The sequence below is a fragment of the Leptonotus elevatus genome, chromosome 19, assembly GCF_054856555.1.
Source record: "Leptonotus elevatus isolate MCC_2025b chromosome 19, RoL_Lele_1.0, whole genome shotgun sequence".
In the NCBI taxonomy this organism is placed as follows: domain Eukaryota; kingdom Metazoa; phylum Chordata; class Actinopteri; order Syngnathiformes; family Syngnathidae; genus Leptonotus; species Leptonotus elevatus.
Window position 1 is genome coordinate 1,041,657 of NC_141257.1, and position 21,532 is coordinate 1,063,188.

At 44.6% G+C, this 21,532-nt stretch overlaps 2 protein-coding genes and 1 long non-coding RNA gene across 11 annotated transcripts in view; 1 reads left to right on the forward strand and 2 right to left on the reverse strand.

Moving 5' to 3' along the window:
- Positions 1-2,201: 2,201 nt before the first annotated feature.
- LOC147157373 (uncharacterized) lies at positions 2,202-7,679 on the reverse strand. The gene is made up of 3 exons (XR_015091043.1): positions 7,535-7,679; positions 7,049-7,219; positions 2,202-2,293 (listed from the first exon to the last, which is right to left on the reverse strand). It is a non-coding gene; the product is annotated as an uncharacterized LOC147157373 (long non-coding RNA).
- A 61-nt stretch (positions 7,680-7,740) lies between these two features.
- Positions 7,741-9,414, forward strand: abitram (actin binding transcription modulator). 2 transcript variants are annotated; one of them, XM_086063330.1, is made up of 6 exons: positions 7,741-7,917; positions 8,227-8,278; positions 8,376-8,505; positions 8,586-8,662; positions 8,737-8,806; positions 8,883-9,414. In XM_086063330.1, the coding sequence occupies exons 1-6, from the start codon at positions 7,833-7,835 to the stop codon at positions 9,036-9,038; spliced, it is 570 nt and encodes a 189-aa protein (XP_085919456.1). In that variant the 5' UTR covers positions 7,741-7,832; the 3' UTR covers positions 9,039-9,414. The 2 variants fall into 2 exon arrangements, with proteins under 2 accessions (XP_085919456.1, XP_085919457.1); XM_086063331.1 differs by having other exon boundaries at positions 7,765-7,906.
- The window catches only part of ctnnal1 (catenin (cadherin-associated protein), alpha-like 1), a 34,513-nt gene continuing 22,368 nt past the window's right edge, over positions 9,388-21,532 (reverse strand). For 4 of the 8 annotated variants that reach the window (XM_086063325.1, XM_086063326.1, XM_086063322.1 and 1 more), the window contains 18 exons: positions 20,966-21,155; positions 20,699-20,883; positions 19,907-20,026; positions 18,323-18,412; positions 18,050-18,220; positions 16,900-17,100; positions 16,551-16,637; positions 15,231-15,389; positions 15,079-15,171; positions 14,467-14,617; positions 14,358-14,395; positions 14,205-14,255; positions 11,898-12,052; positions 11,770-11,818; positions 11,534-11,590; positions 11,341-11,460; positions 10,355-10,438; positions 9,388-10,272 (listed from right to left, as the gene is read on the reverse strand). In XM_086063325.1, the coding sequence (XP_085919451.1) occupies positions 10,039-10,272; positions 10,355-10,438; positions 11,341-11,460; positions 11,534-11,590; positions 11,770-11,818; positions 11,898-12,052; positions 14,205-14,255; positions 14,358-14,395; positions 14,467-14,617; positions 15,079-15,171; positions 15,231-15,389; positions 16,551-16,637; positions 16,900-17,100; positions 18,050-18,220; positions 18,323-18,412; positions 19,907-20,026; positions 20,699-20,883; positions 20,966-21,155 (2,235 nt within the window). In that variant the 3' untranslated portion in view covers positions 9,388-10,038. The remainder of the gene's footprint in view (positions 10,273-10,354; positions 10,439-11,340; positions 11,461-11,533; positions 11,591-11,769; positions 11,819-11,897; positions 12,053-14,204; positions 14,256-14,357; positions 14,396-14,466; positions 14,618-15,078; positions 15,172-15,230; positions 15,390-16,550; positions 16,638-16,899; positions 17,101-18,049; positions 18,221-18,322; positions 18,413-19,906; positions 20,027-20,698; positions 20,884-20,965; positions 21,156-21,532) is intronic. The other 4 variants (XM_086063328.1, XM_086063327.1, XM_086063323.1 and 1 more) reach the window with 3 other exon arrangements.

The following is a 21,532-nucleotide window of genomic DNA, read 5'->3' on the forward strand; positions in this document are numbered from 1 at the left end:
GGCGAGCCCGTCGGCCGGTCAGGGGGGGGGGGGGGGGGGGGTGGTTGAGACGGCTCTTCTTCAGTTATTCTTCCTGACTTTCACTTGGGGATGTGAAACTTGCAGAATAAAAAAAAATAAAAAAAAGAGAAAGAAAACTTTCTAGAAAAAAAAAAAAAAGGGATTAGAACGAACTGGAGACGCTTGAGGGAGGGCTGGCTGACTCCAAAGTAAAGTCATCAACCCGGCTCAGATCTGATGAACGTTTTCCAGATTGATTAAGCAATTTTGTGAATGATGGGACGCTGCCATTCAAAGACCAGTTTCCCAGTTTGTCGTTGCGTGTGAAAGGAAGTGACACGGAATAGAGCGTTTGAAGTCAACCCGAGTATTTCCCCGCTTCTCGGAGAGAAGACAGAGTTGGGGAAACGGGATCAGCTGGGATCGGCGCGTGAAGAAAACAGCAGACATTTTGCCTTGGTTGACAGTCACGGCAACGTTCTGCTTCGTCCCTTCTTAAGATTCCGGCAGTATCCAGTTGGAAACGACGCAACATTTGCCAACGCTGGCAAAACTGGGAGAGCAAATCCCGCATCTGCATCTCGATGCGGATCTGCTCAAAAAGTTAACGGCTTCTTGCACGTGGCCTTCCGCGCGTTTACAAGCTCGCATTAAAGCGCGAGTGCAGACGAGTCAGCGTTTTTGTTTATGCAAGAAACGCAGCATCAAATAATGTCTGCTCTCGTAAAAATCAGCGTCGCGTGTGTGCGTGCGCGTGACGAGTCAGCAGAAAGCCTCCTCATTTCCTGTAGGCGCTTTTTCTACCACACCGTCATTTTAGGGTGCGACAAAATATGAGAAACTGGTCACAGTCCACTGCACGTATTGTGATATAGTGAACACCGGATTTTCAGATAACAGTTTGAAGTTTCCTTTTTTGTCTGGAAAAAAGAAACTTCAAACCAATTTGGAAAAAAAAAGAACACAAGATGGACGCCGTAGCGTTATTTTCAGCCATTTTGCCACGACTCCACACTGCATTGAGTATTTTTAGCAGCGCTATAGGATCTATAGAGGACGACTTGGGAGACCACGCCGCAATGAAAACAAACACGATAATCCTACAATCTTCTTCCCGGAAAAGACTTTTGGCTGGTTGGGGACACTATGATTTGTTCAAAGTCGTTAAACGTGCGGCAAAAACAAAAGGAACGCCTTCTTTCTGCACGCGTCGATCATGACATGGTTGGATGATTGGCTTCAAACGGGGCAGCGCTTCGCCAGATGCAGAAAAAGATGTTACAATGGCGACAAGGCCAAGAAAGTTGTACTGCCACCTACAGGACACGACCGTACGTTTTGATTTTTTTGGGCCTTGGCGGAGGTCTGCGCACTTTAAGCCGACCAACTGAACAACTGCGTTAAGAGTCCTGTAATGTCTGTTGAAATGTTGGAAACATCTTTTGACTAATGACATGTTTTTATTCCTTTTTTTTGCTTTATATGCACCCTGTAAGGGACACTTGACGCGTTGAGCCATTTTGTCCAGAATGAATTTGATAACGTTTATTATTTTTCATGTACAATGAAATAAAAAGGAATGTTTCCACTTGTTGTGGATTAAAGATGGCGTCAGCTGTGCTGAGGAAGTAGGTAACGACCAATCGCGGCTCACCTGTTTTCTGGGTTTGGTCAGCAAACTGAGCCATGATTGGTCGTTACCTACTTCCTCAGCACAGGTGGCGCCATCTTCAGTCCACAGCAAGTGGAACATTTGATATTTTAAGGTATGAAAAAAAAAAAAAAAAAAAAAAAAAAAAAGAGGAAGTAACCAAATTCATTCTGGACAAAATATAAAAATGTGACTTCTGAAAATGGCTTTAATAAAATATATTATATTAAAAATATGTTTTTGTTTTTTTACATATCTTAGGTTATTTTTAACCTTGAACAGTTTTAATGGTGTATTCATCACATTAAATAATTGGCCAATTGATTTGTTTGAGATATTTAAAAAGAAAGAAACAAAAAAAAAATAATAATAAATAAAAAAATAATAAAAATAAAAAAAATTAAAAAAATATATATATAAAAAAAAAAAAGAAAAAAGAAAGAAACAACTTAACATATAAACATGAAGTAATGATCATAAAATGAAAACGCAAGGATATACGGAACATATAGAATTGATTCGATTTTTCCTACCTAATTTCCAAACGACTCGGCCCATCGGCTCATTTTTTACGACCAAGACGAGGCCCTCCAAAGATTGCCCACCCCTGCGCCGAATACGATGTCTCGTGAGTCCCATGAGCTGTCAGGAAAGAGAGAACGTCGAGATGAGACGCGGAAATGAAAAGCCAGCGATTGTGCAACGACCCCCGCGGTGTGATCTCCGCATGCTCCCGAGCAGCTGTCCAAACGTCTGACTTCACCTCCAGCGTGGAAGGACGGCCGCAGCGCTCCAAATCAATCTTTCATTACTTTCCACTTTCTCCTCATTATCATTCAAAAGATGATTCCAGCATGAGCTTCACTTTCCTTTTACATACACACTAGAATCAAATATCAACGATTAACATTAATGGCAACAATGTTAGTAAATACTCCAAACAAATGTGCCGAGTACTGAATTGACTTCTTAAAATTGAGGTCAAGGGACAGCAGTTCTGTTTTTGTTGTTATCAGACAAGTGTAAAACATTTCGTTAAACGCCACAGGTTCGAGTTCACCCAACTTTCCCCCCCATTCATTTATTTATATAATAGTCGCTCGAGGTGAAATAAAGTGAAGTGATCCATTTTTTGGTGCAAAATGGAAGTTCTCACGCAGAATTTGGAGTCTGCCCACTTCAAATATGGTGCTGATATTTCTCAAAATCACACGCAAATGAAAAGATACAGCATGAGAAGCAAATATAATATGTCAACAATTTGTGGTTACGAGCTACTTTTGGCCTTTGGTTAAGTTGGAAACTCCATCCATCCATCCATTTTCTGTACCGCTCGTCCTCACAAGGGTCGCGGGGGTTGCTGGAGCCTATCCCAGCTGGCTTCGGGCAGTAGGCGGGGCACGCCCTGAACTGGTCGCCAGCCAATCGCAGGGCACACAGAGACGAACAACCACACTCACAATCGCACCTATGGACAATTTGGAGTGTCCAATTCACCTGCCATGCATGGTTTTTTTTGGAATGTGGGAGGAAAGCGGAGTACCCGGAGAAAACCCACGCAAGCACGGGGAGAACATGCAAACTCCACCCAGGAAGGCCGAAGTTGGAAACTAAAGAAACAAAAACAAATGGAGCTTTTCACATTCATCCAATTGGCACATCAACCCTAAGAGAGCCACGTCGCACCACATTTGCATGAGGTGAGATGCAAGGTAATGAAGGTCTGGTGGCGCTCGGGGGGGGGGGGGGGGGGGGGGGGGCGCGGGTCATATTCGGAAAGAAAACAAGCATTTGCATGTGGAAAGTGAAAAAGGAAGGAAGGCGAGCGCGAGCTGTTCCGGAGAAGACGTCAGGGAGAATATTTGGATGGAATTTAAACGCCTTTGATGCCAGCTGAGCTGTCGCCCGGAACAGCCAGACTGCTCCGTGCTCCGTGTCGGACTTGCCTTTTTCCGATTTGACGTCTGAACGTTAACGAGGCTGGCTGCTGACCTCATGTTTATTCACGTAGGCCTCGTTAAACGTGATTACCTCTGCCTTATGAAAAAACGCGGCAAAGGAGAAGCGGTTGCGGTGATTAAGGCCAAATTAAAGCTCGGGTCTGGTTTAGACGTGCCGCCTGAAACCTCATAAATAGCTTGGGGGGGGGGGGTCGTCACATGCGCACGCTAACTCTGTGTGCGTTCTTTCCACTGCTGTCGGCGTCTCAACTCAACTGGCTGAAGTTTGTCGGAGAAAAACGACCCACGTGGACAAATTAGCCGCCGGGGCCGACGTCTTAACGGCTCGAGTGGATGATTTAAAGGCAGGAAGTAGCCCCGTGATTGATGGCGACCTATCCGCTCAGTATTGGAACCCGGCGTTTTCACACAAAAAAAAAGAAAAATGACTTCCCATATGCTTGATGTCCTCGTTAAGAACAGCGAAATGTTCAGTGTCTTATTAAATCTAACCAGAAGCAGCTGCTAGCCGTTAGCCACTCTCAATCAACGCTAACAAAATGTTCTAATGCTAACCGAATGACTCTATGCTAACTAGCAACATCCACGCTAACAAGGGATGTGAGTTCTAAGCACGCTAAAAGAAAAATAACCTGCAGCCGACAAGTCGTATCCATGCCAACAAACAGCTGTAATGTTAGCGCCGAGCTAAAAGGTAGCGGCAGGAGACGGGCAACTTCATCTTATAGTCTCGGCAAGTCATTAGTCAAGAGTTTTGACGTGTTTCTGGCTTTCTCAGCGCTAACCCTGAGGGTCTGCACTTGATGGAAATCGTTCAAGAAGTCAAGAAACGTCAAGTCAAAAAATGTCTCATCATAAAGACAATTTACGGCCGAGTCTGTCATGGCCAGAGGGAAAGTTGACTTTGGCCACGAAATGCGCGTCCCAATGATTGATGGGCAAACATTTCATGCAAAGAACGCTAAAAAATACTGAAAGATTCAACCCCAAGATAAAGCATCTTTGCTATGTGAACTCCTTTCAAAAGGGCAACAATGTGATGAGTGAGCTCAGTGTCGCCATGGCAACCGCGAAGAAAACACAAACGCGCTTTCGGCAACCCCCAATAGTCAAGTGTGGCGCTAACAAAACACTACATTTGTATTATTTTAGCAACGGAATACACGACAAGATAGCAAAGTCAACACAGTACGAGACGAAGTGCAACTTGTCGAGAGAGAAATGATCAAATGATCCACTTTATCAACTGTGCCACCGGGCAGCGTCAGACACTTGCTAATGATGACAAGTTGGAAAGTGATACTTGGGAAACAATTCAATGTCTCCCCCATTGGAAATGAATCGGGAAAGTTGATATTTAACGTTAAATTGCGTGAATACAGTAAGAAATGTGCAATCAGACGACGTCGTGAATTTTTGAAGCAAGTTTGAACGGTGTAAATCGGAAGTATTATATGTGGCCGTTGCTACACGGCAAAAAAAAAAAAAAGTCACATTTGTGGGAATGCAGATTCCCACAATAAAAAAAACTCAAAGAGCCGATTTTGACAATTTGAAGACGATTTTTCCATAACTTATCAATTTTGTTTCCAGCTAGCCAAGATGGCCTTATACTTCGGGCTAGTAGCGCCACCTGGTGCTTTGGCAAGGCTTGTAAACATGCACAGTAGTTCATGTGGACTGCGGCTGTTTGTGAATCACAAAAAAACAAAAAGATTGCCTCCACACACACATTTGCTTGTGTTATTGCGTCTCGTCCAGGATTTTTTTCCCCTTCTGGCTTCTAATTGGCTACAATGTCCTTACAATTCGGCCTCATAGAACTTTAATGGGCTATGACTTGCTAAGACTCATCCTGGTTCTTCAGCTTTTCCTTGTCTGGCTCCCAAAGCTTCTGGACCAGGTCCACGTGGAAGGAGGGAGGTTCTGTTCGTGCCAAAGAAGAAGCCAAGTGTGGCGGTAGTAGCTGACGTGGAGCTCTGTGTGCGTGCGTGTGCGCGCGCGCGTGCGTGCTGCAGCTGCAGACACTCCAGCGACGCCGGCCCGCCGGTGAACCCCCTCGGGAAGGAGCGTTCCGACAATAAGTGGTGAAATGCAGGGAATGTACACAGACTGACGGATACAAATAGACAGCGGAGCGCTGAAAAACACTTGAGAATGCCTAAACAGCAAGAACAGGAAGGCTGCGTAGCGCGTCGGCGCTTCTCCGGGAACAGCTGACGCTCATCGGGGCTGGTTTATTGGACTCCCGGGAACTTTTACAAGTCCAAAATGGTGCGATTAGGTTCGAAAAAAAAGCAAACCGTATCATCACAGTGACGAGCTATCGTGCCTTTAAAGGTATTTGGTTTTTGGGGCAAGTGGGGCGGTGACCCACGAGCTCCAGCAGATGGCGCTGAGGTGAAAAGAAAACGTATTTGTATTTTTTTTTTTAAGCAGTGGTTTAGTGTTAAATGATGATCATAATGATACAGTGATATTTTTGTGTCAAAGTCTTCCGAACGACAATTAGCAGCCGAAACATGGAACCATTAATCGGATGCATTTTGTTGGTTTGTACGCTTGCTAGCAAGGTAGCTAAAATGTTATGTTGCCACGTTTTGTTCATTTAAAAACTTAAACTGCAAAATCTTTTTTTGTTGTATATATTTACATTTCACTGAATTTATTATTATTAGCAACATCTTTTACTGGGCACGAACGGCTTTGAGGGAAAATCCTGTCACAAATTCTGTTGTTTGCTGTGCTAACTTGCCGGCTAAAATTTGATTACATTTGTCAACATTTATGAGTTTTGATAAAAAGTGAAATTAAAAGAAAAAAATCTGCAAGCAAAAGTAATAATGTTCCTGGTAGCCTCGCTAAGTGTTTGGTGTGCCACCATTTTGATTTCCTACCAAAACACCACTGGCCATTTGCTTTTTGCATTCCAAGGCTGATGCAAGATTCTCCCTTTAGGTCGACTATTTCCACCCAATAGCAAAACTTTCCGACTGAACGCAGACAGTAAGATACACGGAAAACCCATTCGGCCCTCAAACCCCCCGCGTGCTCTTTCATTCTCTCAGTCTTAATCGTGGCAAGTAAAGACGACAACTTCATTATTACGCAACTTGTCTTGTGCCTAACGCCACACCTGACAGTTATGAGTGGGATGTGATTGATATTATATTGAGATAGAGCTGGAAAAGGTAGCTCACAAACACTTGGTTTTTTTTTTTTTTCTTCAGCCATCCACAGTTTTAGGAATTTCAGTGGCTCGACAGACACCACGTTGGTTGTACTAGTGTGACATCTAGTGGACAAAGTGAAAAACTGTCCAAAAGACGGGTGACGCAGTAAAAACCCTTTTGCACTTTATGAGGTCTGTATTTCAGTGACTTACTGATGAAATGCTGTGTCTATCAGTCGCTAGCGTCTTATGAACGACACTTACTTGATTGGCTCGGTGACGTGAAACCCCGGCAGCAAAGCGTAGGCCGAATCCAGTCAACTGGTTGTCAGTCTCGTGAAGGCCTTCAAGGTCGAGCTTTCCAATGTCCCCAAAATATGAACAGATATCACCACCGCGTGAGACAGATCCGCCCTTAGAACAAGCCAAAGAAATCTGAAAAATAATCATAACAATTATGTTGAAGAATTCGTGTTACTGTAACAATAATTCTTAAATTATTTGGGGATTGCTTTTAAATACTGAGAAGAAATATGCGTATGTCAACAGTTTTGGTGCAATAGTCAGTATTAGTACGTTTGTTTGAGTTTATATTCTTGTGACACAAAAAGGGAATCGATACTGAACTATTACACAAATACACAAAGCGAGCAAAAACAACAAAAGTGACAGTAACAACGAATATGGCGTCCACTTTTCCCGCCTTGGATTCAAACGATATCTTGGAAATTAGAAAATAGAAATACTGACTTTACTCATCTGTTCATAGAACTGTCCGCGGCGAATGCTTGACGGATTCTAACATCGTTTTAGTTGTCTTTCACATTCCTTAAACGTGTGTTTATATTTTCACTCTATCATTGTTAGTACGTTCGTACGTGTTGCTTGCATTTTGTTTACACGCGGAACTTACAAAACAGGAACACATTTCTGAACGTCTCTTTAGGAGCGGACCATTTTCTTGTGTAACACTTTTTCCTGTCCGACGGGGAAAAACGGTTTCAGCTTCAAATAAGGTGACCATCGCATTTCTTTTTAAATCCATTTCATGGACGACGACGAGGAGCAAAAAGTCGCTGAAGCCGCCGCGCCTTCGGTGATCGACCGTTACTACACACGATGGTACAGAGCCGGTAAATACAATTTAAATGGTGCCCGTGTCACTGGTGTGTGAGTAACTTAGCTGTTAGCCTAGCCGCCGTGTGAAGCGCAGTAAACTTGAGGCTGAAGAACTGGCACAAACACTCACAATTGAATTATATTTATATGATACATCTGAAGAACATTTAATATGTTGTGATGTTAGGTTTGGATACAGTCCTGACAATGCTGTTGTGGGGGGAAAATACATTAAAATGTATAAATAATAGCAAGTCTCTTAATGTATTATTATGAATGTTTTGTGTGTATGTATTTTATACGTCATGCATTTATCTTAATAGATATGAAGGGAAAGCCACGTGAGGACCACTGCATCCTTCAGCATTCAAACAGGTAACTATTTTGTTCTTTAATGTTATATAAAAAGGGCTAACCAATGACCATACGCGGAATAATACAAGTCTTATTTGTGGCTGTTCACGATCTTCAGAATTTGTGTCATTACCTTGGCCGAGACTCACCCATTGCTGGAGAAAGGTCGAACCGTCGCAAAGATCAACTACCAGATCAGTAACGGCTGCAGCCGCTTAAACAACAAAGTGTCCGGAAAGTCCAAGCGGGTAATTTCACCCACTGTCGATGTGTTGCTTTTTTCTTTTTTTTTCTTTTTTACTCACCTTTCTCGCTTTGCGTCCGCCAGGGAGGTCAGTTTCTGACGGAGTTTGCACCTCTGTGTCGGATAACGTGCACGGATGAAACGGAGTTCACGGTCTACAGGTGAGGCCTCCCGTTTTGTTTTGACATTTCTCGCGTGGAGGATTTTGCATGAATCTAACCTGCCTGTGCGGCAGCTGCATCAGGGGACGTCTTCTGGAGGTCAATGAGAACATTCTGGAACGACCCGCTCTCTTACAGGAGAAGGTTAATGCAACGCGAGATCGTTTTATCTACTAATAAAGTCCAACGCTGAGATTTGTCTTGCTTTTTGTGCGCGCAGCCATCGACGGACGGCTACATTGCGGTCATCCTGCCCAAGTTTGAGGAGAGCAAAAGCATCACAGAGAACCTTCTGAGCAGAGACGACTTTGAAAAGCTGGTCGCCGGACGCGGCGCAGCACCGCCGCCGCCGGCGCAGCACACGCAGCTGTCGTGACCCAAGATTTGCGTGAAACAGAAATTCAATTGCGCAAGCAGACTTGCACTGTGCGTGCGCGCCATGGGAATCTTCAGCGTGTGGTCGTGTGGGCCTGAATGCTGGACTTTTGCCGTCTTTTCTGGTATGGGTTCTGGGGACCTTTTTTTTTGAAGAACCCCTGATAAAAATGAAACCAAAATGGCCGCCTTCCAGTATCTTTTCTGTTCTTTAACTCTTCAGTTTCATGTTGCTCAGTGAACCTCGATTTTGTATCGGATCCGATACCCATTGGAGGTTGTATATAGTTTCAAAGCCTTATTTATGGTTTAGTTTAAAATTTGTATACATCATTTAAAAACAAGAGTGATTTAATAAAAAATATTGTTTATTCATCCATCATGTCATTTTTTTTTTTTCATTATATCCAAAACTAGAGCTATGATTTCATCACATCTGAACCGTCTTATTACCCAGCATCCTTAGCTGCTCACATTCTGAGACAAACAAAAAGCGTCACGCGCATCCCGCATACACCTCCAAGTACCGTCGTCCAACATTTGCGTCTCACAAATCAAACAAATTACTCGTTAAGATCATATTTGGCAATTAACTGTGATAGATATATTTTTTGTCCTTATATGGCACAGTGTGTAACAATAGCATAAAGCAGACAAATATCACAAGACAATCACATAGCGGGTGTGCAGCGACGTTTACAGTGGACATAAAAAGTCTACACACCCCTGTCGAAATGCCAGGATTTTGTGTTAAAAATCATTTTTGAAAAACTGCAACCACATTACATCAGTTTATTTCCCCTTTTTAAAATTAAAGTCATCTTTTATTTAATCATTTAATAACACAAAAACCAAGCATTTGAACAGGGGTGCGTAGACTTTTTCCAATGCACTTTTGTACAACACAAAACAATCATCTTTAGTTCTGGACTCATTTTGGGCAGCTTTGTCGCCACCCTGCGGTCATCTCGGTAATGACACTCCCGAGGCCGCCCTGCGTTTTAGTTGCTCTCCAACAGGTTGAGGCCGGCCATGTGCTGCTCGAAGGGTTTGACGGCAAAGTCGTCATGTCGGCTGCCATCGTTGCTGTTGTGCAGAACGGCGTCGGCATCTCGGGCGGGCGTAGAGACGTCCGGGCGCCAGTCCTGCGGCGAGCCCAGGCTGCTCCGTTCCGACTTGCACTGCTGCCACACGAGCGCATTGGGAAGACGATTGAGCGTTGATCGGATATCCAACTTTGGGTCCATGTACAAATGCACTCTTTGTCGTCAACACAATAAACAGTGTCGTCGATGGCAAGTGCGTGTTGCGCATCACCTTTGTGTTGAGCTTGTTACACGCCGGAAGGATGTTGAGGATGAGGGTCAACATGCTCCTGGTCGTCTGAATGGACGAGTCCACCTTAAGAAACAACACAGGAGCCCTCAGGAACAATTCAGTTCTCCCTTTTTTGGATCGCATTTTTCATGAGATGAACTAAAAAAAATTTTTTTAAAGAAACATAACAGGCCTATTTCTCAAATAACATTGTTTATTAATTGTAGTTTGGATAATTTGTACATAAATAATATCTTCTTTTATAATATTGACTGATAAATTTGGACTTTTTAGTTCCTGTTTCACACGTGACACAAAATGTTCTTATTTCCCGTTAGTTTTGACTATTCACAAAAATGCAAGTGTTAGTTGATGTCGTATTTCTTGTATTTTTCATTAGATGTTATCTTCTCAAAATCTACAGTTTTGCACACAAATTTTATTTTATGAGCACATTTGATAAGTGACGTGAAAAAGTTAACTGCTTATAAATGTTAACAGACCTAAGACACAATAAATATATTTTTTTAAATTAAATTACATTTAAAAAACAAGTTCCTTTTAAAAATTGAATACAAATAATAATAAGTTCCTTTAAAAAAAGAAAAGAAAAAAAAGTTCCTTTTAAAATGTCATTTAAAAAAAAAAGCAATTTATAAGTTCCCAATTATTCCCGAAGCTTGAAGCCCAGAAGAACAGAATCGATGTGTTAATAGGAGAATACGCATCAAGATCCACAAGGAACTCGTCAAATTGTGTGTGGGCAATCTGAGGCACACCTGTGCAATCATCAGCATCGTAATACGCCTCACCTGTGAGTTGGATGGATTATCTCGGCAAAGTAGAAGTGCTCACTAACAAACACACATTTGTGACATCTTGAGAGAAATCTCCCTTTCGTGAACGTAGACGAAGTTTCAGAAAAGTGTTGTGATTATTTTTGTCGAGTATTTTGCCAAATGTGGCGCCGCGTGGTTGTGTCGCACCTTCTGGAAGGTGGCGCTCTTGCCCTGCACGGGGGCCCTGGCGCCCGTTTGCAGTTGCTGACACAAAACCGCCAGCTTCTCCACCTCGGACGTCAGCGTCGACTTCTCCTCACCAAGCAGCTGAAAAGAGAAATCAAAGAAATGGAAAAGGGCTCGCGCTACCTTTAGTGAGCAGCAGGGGGAGCTGTTTGACCTGCGTGCAGAAGACGTGCAGGGAGGAGCACAGCTGGAATCCTTCTTCCGACAGAACCTTGGAGGACAAACAAAGAAGAAAAAAAAGAAAGTGATTTGAGCACGGTAAGGAGGAGCGTGCCTCATCTTCTGCCGAATCAATCTCGGAACAAATGGCATCGTCTGAAAGACGGGAGGACGGGGACAAATAATGGCCACCACATCCAATAACATGAAGAAGGCAAGTAGAAGAAGTACCTCAGCTTGATGGAAAAGGTCAAGCGTGGTCTTGAGCAGGCCTTCGCCTCTGGCAAGTGAAAGCACAGCAAATGAAGCCCCAGCAAGCTATCAATGACGACCGCGTGTTTCCGCTTGCGCATGCAAACCTGGTGAAGAGGTGCATGTTGTAAGCCATGCTGGCAACACTCTGGCTGTGGCGGACCACCTGCTGCTCTTGCTCCTCCCACTTTTCCAGCTCGCCGTCCACGTCGGACGACAGCAGCCGCAGCTCCAGGCCCACTTTGGCCACGCCGCTCTGCTCCTAAACAACAAGCGCGTCACGTCAGCGGCGCAACTGGGACACAAACGCAATCAAGACAAACAGGAGAGCCTTTATATGCAAAAATACAAAAGGAACAACAGCGAGCGGGGCTGAAGAAAAACCTCTGAGCGGACTGGATTCAGATGGCCGAGAAACAACACTTGATGCTGAAACTTTGACTGTCGATTGTGAGAGCAGGGACAAGGGACATAGGAATTGCATAGCAACTGACAACGTCATCACCTCAAGGGACATAGCAACTGACATCATCATCACAAGGGACATAGCAACTGACAACATCGCAAGGGAGGGACATAACTGCATAGCAACTGACACCATCATCATGAGGGACATAGCAACTGACAACACCATCACAAAGGACATAGCAACTGCAGAGCAACTGACAACTTCATAATCACAAGAAACATAGCAACTGACAACATCACCACAAGGGACATAGCAACTGACAACCTCGCAAGGGACATAACTGCATAGCAACTGACAACATCATCACCTCAAGGGACATAGCAACTGACATCATCATCACAAGGGACATAGCAACTGACAACATCGCAAGGGAGGGACGTAACTGCATAGCAACTGACTACCTCTCAAGAGACATAACAGCATAGCAACTGACACCATCATCATGAGGGACATAGCAACTGACAACACCATCACAAAGGACATAGCAACTGCAGAGCAACCGACAACTTCATAATCACAAGAAACATAGCAACTGACAACATCACCACAAGGGACATAGCAACTGACATCACCACAAGGGACATAGCAACTGACAACCTCGCAAGGGACATAACTGCATAGCAACTGACACCATCATCACGAGGGACATAGCAACTGACATCATCATTAAGGACATAGCAACTGCAGAGCAACTGACAACTTCATAATCACAAGAAACATAGCAACTGACAACATCACCACAAGGGAGATAGCAACTGACATCACCACAAGGGAGATAGCAACTGACATCACCACAAGGGAGATAGCAACTGACATCACCACAAGGGACATAACTGCATAGCAACTGACACCATCATCACGAGGGACATAGCAACTGACATCATCATCACAAGGGACATAGCAACTGACAACATCGCAAGGGAGGGACATAACTGCATAGCAACTGACAACCTCACAAGAGACATAACAGCATAGCAACTGACACATCATCATGAGGGACATAGCAACTGACAACACCATCACAAAGGACATAGCAACTGCAGAGCAACTGACAACTTCATAATCACAAGAAACATAGCAACTGACAACATCACCACAAGGGACATAGCAACTGACATCACCACAAGGGACATAGCAACTGACAACCTCGCAAGGGACATAACTGCATAGAAACTGACAACATCATCACCTCAAGGGACATAGCAACTGACATCATCATCACAAGGGACATAGCAACTGACAACATCGCAAGGGAGGGACATAACTGCATAGCAACTGACTACCTCTCAAGAGACATAACAGCATAGCAACTGACACCATCATCATGAGGGACATAGCAACTGACAACACCATCACAAAGGACATAGCAACTGCAGAGCAACTGACAACTTCATAATCACAAGAAACATAGCAACTGACAACATCACCACAAGGGACATAGCAACTGACATCACCACAAGGGACATAGCAACTGACAACCTCGCAAGGGACATAACTGCATAGCAACTGACACCATCATCACGAGGGACATAGCAACTGACATCATCATAAAGGACATAGCAGCTGCATAGCAACTGACAACTTCATCATCACAAGGAACATAGCAACTGACAACATCTCAAGAGAAAACTGCATAGCAACTGACATCATCATTACAAGGGACAAAAGCAACTGCAGAGCAATTACAAATTAAAAGTGACTGGACAGAATGAGAGTGACAAATACATCCTCATCATAAGGGACGTAATGCAAGACCCGAGCAACCAATGATCAAGCCTTGAAGCCACACTACAATTTAATATTTCATAAAGGGTTGAATATATGAATAAAGAAAAAGGAAAAACATAATTATGATGCGGCCCACGACAAAAATTGAGTTGGACAAGAGCAAGAGCCCCATTTTTATAGAAATCTTCGTATCACGACAGCGAACACGCGGCCTCACCTCAGCATCCAACTTGACGGGATTGGCGCTCTTCAGATGAGCAGTTTGCTTCTGCAAGTAAGAAAAAAGAAAAGAAAAAGAAAAAAAGATGTATGCCGTATCTGATCACGCGATGGATGAGGGAGACGCACTGATGGGCGCGCCGCTACTCACGCCGGATCTGGGAAGTGACAAATACGCTCGTTTGTCTCCTGGAAACACAAAACAAGCGCATTGAATTCAGATGTGAACGGAGTCGCGTCTTCCTGCAAACGGCGCACACCTCGTTTCCCCTCCAGGACGTCGTTGATCTCGCGCAGCAGCAGCGCCACGTCGCCCAGCTGCGAGTCCCACGCCTCGCAGAACACCTCCAGGTTCTCCTTGGCGATCTTGCTGGACGGGTGCAGCGCCAGCGTCCGCGCCGCCGAAATGATCTGGGCGGAAACGCGTCAAAAGAAATATCACAATTCATATGATCATTAGTGTATTATTATTCAGGAAAAAAGTAGCGACAGCCTGCATTAATACAGCAATAAAAAGGTAAAAATAATAAAAAAATAATCAATGTTAAAACGTAGGTGTTCGTTTGTCCCACAGGAAATGAGGTCAGCCCCCTGCGGTGTTCTCATTAATAGCCAATTAGCCTGGCGGGCTAACAGCCTAGCCGACGCATTATTGACGGCTTGACTTTTCAGCTCGGCAGCCGCGTCGTCATCTCGCCCGGAGGACCGTACCGGATAATTACCGCCGCGGACAATTTCCCACAGCAAACACGATTAGAGGAGGCCGATGTGGACGCGCTGTTCTCGGACATGTCGGACGTCATTTGTCTGCCGCAGCGAGACGGGATACGGACGGCGTCAGGATCAATTCCGTTCAGCCGCGCGGCGCTTACTTGAGGGCCAATCACGTGGAAGGTCTGCTCGGCATGCACGCAGGTGATCTCCAGCGGCTCGGTCCCGGACACGTGACACAGCAGCCGGCAGTTCTGCGGAGGCAACAGGTAGCGCTTCGGCGTCACAATTTCCCACCCTCCGATTTTCGTACCTCCACCAGTTGTTCCTTTTGCTCGGTCAGCGTTCGGGAATGCTGCGCCACCGCCTCCAGGTTGCCCTCGACGCCGGCGGCCTTGAGCGCGCGAAGCGGCGAGTGCTCGGCGTGGACCCTCAGCAGCTCGGAGGCGCGGCCCACCGCCACCTTGTGAAGCTGAGAGAAATCAGAGGAGTTACGAACAAGTTGTCTAAAACAATCTCATCGCTAAATGCTAGCAAACAATGCAAAACGCCCGGAGCTGGCAAGTCCAGGTCCAGAAAGTAAAAACCCTGACACAGTTTGCCGCTAGCTCCTAGTGCTAGCTAGGTAGCTAGCTCGCTCCCTAGCAGGTAAACGAGTACCATAAGTGCTAGCTAGCTAGCTCGCTCCCTAGCAGATAAATGAGCACCATGGGTACTAGCTAGCTAACTAACACCATGGGTGAGTGCTAGTTAGCTAGCTCGCTGCCTAGCAGGTAAACGAGCACCATGGGTACTAGCTAACTAACACCATGGGTGAGTGCTAGTTAGCTAGCTCGCTCCTGATGAGTTATTAACATTGTTTTTTAGTTTTAAATTATATTTTAGCCGTTTATAATTATGTTAATTCAGTATGGCTGTATGAATAGACCTATATTCTTATCTGTGTTACTTTCATGAGAAAGAGCAACGGGTCTGTCTATTCATTCGTAATCTAAAGGGAGGTTCCGGGGATTCTGCTGTGTCGGAAGGGAGTCAGGCTTATTATTATTGTATTTTTTCTAATCTGATTTATACCCATGGGAACGGATTCTCTTGTATTCAGTTGTAACCAGGTGTGTTGTGGGCTGACCTTTTTCTGAACCCTTTTTGTGAATAAATAACGATGTGAGCTGGAGAGAAAGAATCACATTTGAACAGAGACATCGCTTGGATGGTTTGTCTTATGTGCAACCAGAAGCTTCTGGTAATTAAAACCTTTGCAAAGGAACTTCTTCAACAGAATCTCACCATTCAGTTAATTGAACACGCAAAGAGTACAATACTTAATATTGTCTACTCTAACACTCCCTAGCAGATAAATGAGCACCATGAGTGCTAGCTAGCTAATTAGCACCTGAGGCTAAAGCCAAACGGTGGCAAGATTTTTACTTTCTGGACCTGGATTTGGCACTTTGCTAACAAATAGCATCGCTGTCAGGTTCCTTTTAAGCAACGCATATTTGAATGTTTTTATAAAGTAAATGACTATCGAGTGCTATTTTTCATTTTCCTTACCAGAAACACTTTCTGCCTTTGTAAAATATGATTTCCCTGAAAAATGAGCTTGAGCTCGCTGGCCTCAACGGGCGCTCACCTCGCGTCTGAGGTCGTCGACGCTTTGGCACGATTTGGCGATGGCCACTTCCAACTCCTCGGTGGTCTCCTTGGCCTGGACCGACTGCTGCCGGACCAGGGACCGAACAACACGGAAGAAGGTTCACATGCGGTTTCAGAAATACAGCGGGAAGTACAGTTCTACCTTGACTTTTGAGTTGGGCCCAACCAATTAATCGGCTAGTTGATTTCATCGGCTGATATTAGCTCCTTTCAAACAAATAAAAATCGGACTTTTTTCTCTCTCCAGATTTTGAAAATGGAGTCGCTTCCGAATTTGAGCCAATTCAACCGATAGGTCAAGGTAGCGTTATATTGAGGTTGCGTACGGCCTGAGTCCACGCGCGCAGCAGCTGGTGCGCGTCCTGGCGGGCCAGCTGGCACATGCTCAGGATGGCCTGCCGCTGCTCGTGTCCCGTGTACGGCGAGTCGGTGAAGTCCTCGGTGCGCTCCACCAGCGCCTCCAGCTGGCGGCCCACGCCGTCCGGCGGCGAGGAGCGCAGGTTGTCCCGCAGGCACTCCACGCTCGTCTGCGCAAAGGAAACGCAAATATTTCGGCCACATTCAAAATGTGAAACTTTTCAGCTACTTTTTATTGCATGGTTTGAATGTAGACAAAAGAAACATTTCAATATGAGTATACTTCATGTTTTTTCCTGAATTTCCAACAGAATTAATAAACTAGTAAATTCATTGTATTTTTAATTGCTAAATCACATTCATGTTTAATTTTTTTAGCTGAAGGGTCATTTGTCTATAAATAATAAAACAATTGAAATATTTGTTCATTTAATTTACATCATGATAAACGAGGCAGCAATTTATTCATTTAAACATTAGGGCCGCCAGTCGCTTAAATGTGTTTTCAATCGACCCACAGAATATTCTCTTCTATTGCTATAAAAACATAAAACCTACCAAATGAAAGATTAATGTCTCTTCTTTCATCAGGAAAAAAGTACATTTGTATCCGGTTTGCAGCAATTAGCATTAGACTATAGCTAAGTTTCATCATTATTCACAAATCTACATAGCCCTGGTTGGTCTCTTTTGCTCTGCTGCCACCTGCTGGCAGTTTGTGTAATAACAACCATTTATCCAACCGTTCTCTGCAGTAGGGAGGCTGCATCAAAGGCTTCTGTATGCTCTAGCATAAAAAAACAAACAAACATTAAAAACGTATAAGTACGTCTTTGGGACACTATTAAGAGCTGGTTCATTTTGAACACGAAGCAACTTGTGCACGTTTTTTTTTAAATGACAACTTCACCTCTGTCTCCTCAAATATATGTATTATCATTACATCTATTACTGTTCAATTGTTTTATCGTGACTGCTTTGCACTTTGTGTTTTCGTCTTTATTGAAGTTTGACACGAATGCACAGCGACGCAGCTTTCCTGCAAACCGACCGCGTTACGCTGCGTGTAACGTCTTCCGGAGTTGCTGACTCAAAACGCGCGCAAAGATCAAACGGCACCGTGTAGTCCTTGACGGCGTTGTAGAGGCTGGCGGCGAGGATGGCGCCGTCCGCGCAGCCGCGGGCCTCGGTGACGATGTCCACCACCTGCTCGAGGGCGCAGCGCATCCGCTGGAAGACGGCGTCCTTGTTGACGCGGGCAGACTCGCAGTCCGGGTGCCTCAGGCACGTCTGCGGCCACCGACATGAAATATTGGTTTTGCAAACTTCAGCTGGATTTCCTTCTCAAAGCCAACGGCAGCGTTTTTTTATTATTTTTTTTTTTTTTTTTACCTTGGAGGCCGTCAGGAGCATCATGGTGCATTTCTCCAGCACCGCCCGAGCCGCCGCCATACGGGCTTTTTTCTTCTCGTCTTTCAGGTCCTGTAACACAAAAACAAACACACACATGACGACACGCAAAACAAAACAAACGCACGCACGATTGCACAGCAGATGGCAAAAAAGTGGCTCGACTCCATCCAGCTCTTTCTTTCATGAAAGTAAAGGGATAAAAAAAAAATAAAAAAAAAATCAACAACAACAAAAAAAATCAAAAAAAAAAAAAAAAGGATTGTTATAAAAATAGATCGAGAAGGACATAACCGGGCACGAGGAAGATTTGGGCAAGGGACAAAAGAGTCAACGCGCGCTCTCGGCAATTTAGCACAAAGACGATGTAATTATCCGTCATTATCCCCCCTCCACCCCCCCCCCCCCCCCCGCCCCCACCCCTCCCACCCCCAACTGCGCTCACTCGCTCAGCTGCAACACATGAAAGGTGCGAGCTGCTCCAAAGGGGACGACAACATGCGCATTTACAGCACCTCGACGATACAGTTCGTGGCGATCGCCATTGATCCGCGGTTGGTTTGGATCAGGCCCGATCCGCGGATGGGTTGCCAAAAAACAAAAAGTGCGCATTCACAGTCCATTCTGACATGTGAAGGACGTTGAAACATACTCAACGTAACACGCTAAGCCTAAAGTTGACCCAATACAGTAAAACATTGACGGCAATGCAAATAAGCCTGAGGACGCTTTTACTTTGAAGGTGGCCCACGTCGTGGCGCGACGGCGAGCTTGACTTCCCTTTCTTTGATTGATAACGTCGTTGCGACCAACATCAACACAACGCCAAACTCATATTCAATCGCTAATTTAGGACGCTAAGAAGCCGCTAATGAATTACGCCGCCATTGTGTGATACGGCGGAAGTTTCCGACGTAAGTGGCTTAGCGGCTAGCTGTTAGCATGACCAACAAGTGTGCCGGCTGGTAAGTTTGACCGCTTACTTGAATTATTTTTCAATATTCTGGACCAAAGCTACTTTGTAATTCACTCTCCATGTTTAAAGGAAGGGAAGTGCTTTCAATTTCACATTGAGGTCTTTTCATTATGTATATAAAAAGATAAATAGAACTTTGTCTTCATTTATTTTATAAATCACGTTTGCCCATTAAAAAAGAAAAACATTCATCTCAAAATGTCAAACTTAGCTGCTTAGGTGATAGGAAAACAACGTTAAGCCATTAATACCTTGTTATTTTACACATGAACCACGTAAAAAAAAAAAAAATGTTTCTGCCTCATATTGCACTTAAGAGTTGTGTTCCTAAATCCTAAAAGGCTATATTAGACATTTTGATTTTTTTTTTAATTTAATGGGAAAAGCTTTACAAAATAAAAGAAGGCAAAGTACTATTTATCTTTTTTTGCTAATTCAAAAAACGATCCGATCCGTGACTCAAATCCGTGATCCGAACCCGTGACTTTGGTGATCCGTTGCACCACTACTGTACAGTATGAACTATTTTTTTTTACAAAAAATGCTGGGGAAAAGGCTACTAGAACACGCGAAGTTGACCGTCCACTCACGTTCTGTCTGTCTCCGGTGAGGTGGGCAAAGTCCACCATCTCGTTGCCAAACTGGCTGAAGATCTGCACAAACTCCTGGAAGGTGCTGACGCGCTCCAGATGCTCCAGCGTCATCAGGACCTGCCGCAGGAGTTGAATTACTCGCTGCTCATGCAAACCCGTGTCTGGCCGCGTGCAAATACATATCAAGTTGGCCTGCTCTGGTTTGATGCAGTGGCGTGCGATACTGCCATTTTTGGTATCGATCCGACTACTACCACTACGATTCGAAACTAATAGATTGATATTATAGTGCCGGTATCGATACTGACTTGATATCGATAATATCGATACTGACTTGATATCGATACTGACTTGATATCGATAATATCGACACTGACTTGATATCGATACTGACTTGATATCGATAATATCGACACTGACTTGATATCGATACTGACAATATCGATACTGACTTGATATCGATACTGACTTGATATTGATAATATCGATACTGACTTGATATCGATAATATCGATACTGACTTGATATCTATAATATCGATACTGACTTGATATCGATAATATCGATCCGCCCGCCATTAGTTTGTTGATTAAGCTGGGGAAATAAATAAATAAATAACTATGGCCAGCAGATGGCAGCACTGGGTCTCCTCCAGTGCTGCCAATTGCTGGCCATACAACTATTAGCGTTAGCTTGTCTATGGACATTTCTATTATGAGTTAGCATTAAGCTGGCAGAGGCATTGAAAGGGCAAAACTCGAAAAACACATCGCCTTTTGTTTTTCTCACCTTGTTGCGCGACGCCACGATCTGCTTGATGACGATGCGGTCGGCCAGCACCAAAACTTTGGTGACCGACGACAGCAGCAGCCGGGCGGCCTTCACCATGCCCGTGCGGTCGCTGTACACCGTCACCGCCGGCGAGGGGGGAGCGCAGGCCACACCCACGTCGGTCAGCTGCGCTATGGCGTCCCCTGCAGGACAGACGAGGTATAACGTCACACTTGTGGCCAATAGATTTTTGAGATCCGGGCTCTTTTTTTTTGGCAAACTGACCGGCACGGCGCGCCTCGAAGCAGGCGTGTCCCATCTCGTCCTTGAGCTCGTGGTTCTCGAGGGCGATGGCCTCCCCGACGGCGACGAAGCGGCCCACCGCCACGCTCACCGCTTGGCCAACGCGCTGGATGGCCGCGAGGGTGCGCTCAGACTTCCTGGGACGCTCTTTGTGGTTGATCAGCGTCGTGATCTGGAATGGGAAAGGAATGCTAACAGCCTTGGCGGAGGTAAAAATAGAAACGGGCAGGAAAGGCCACCCTGGGGTGCCTCTCAGTCGTCCGACTGAGTTTATTTATTATGCATGCCGCCAGTCAATGAATCAATTCATTATTAATTGCTTCCACTCCTCCAACCATTTATTATCGTGCATAGAAAAGTAACGATGCTGTTAATAGAAGTTATAAATGTTTATAAACTGGTTGGCGTCTGTGTTATTTGACAAATAATCCTTCTTTTGGTATTTAAGAGCACAAAAAAGTGGCCAAACATTTGTATGTAAAAGTTTCAGTTAGAATCAAGCAAGTGTTTGCGTCCCCCAACATTTGCAAACAAATATTTAGGAACAAA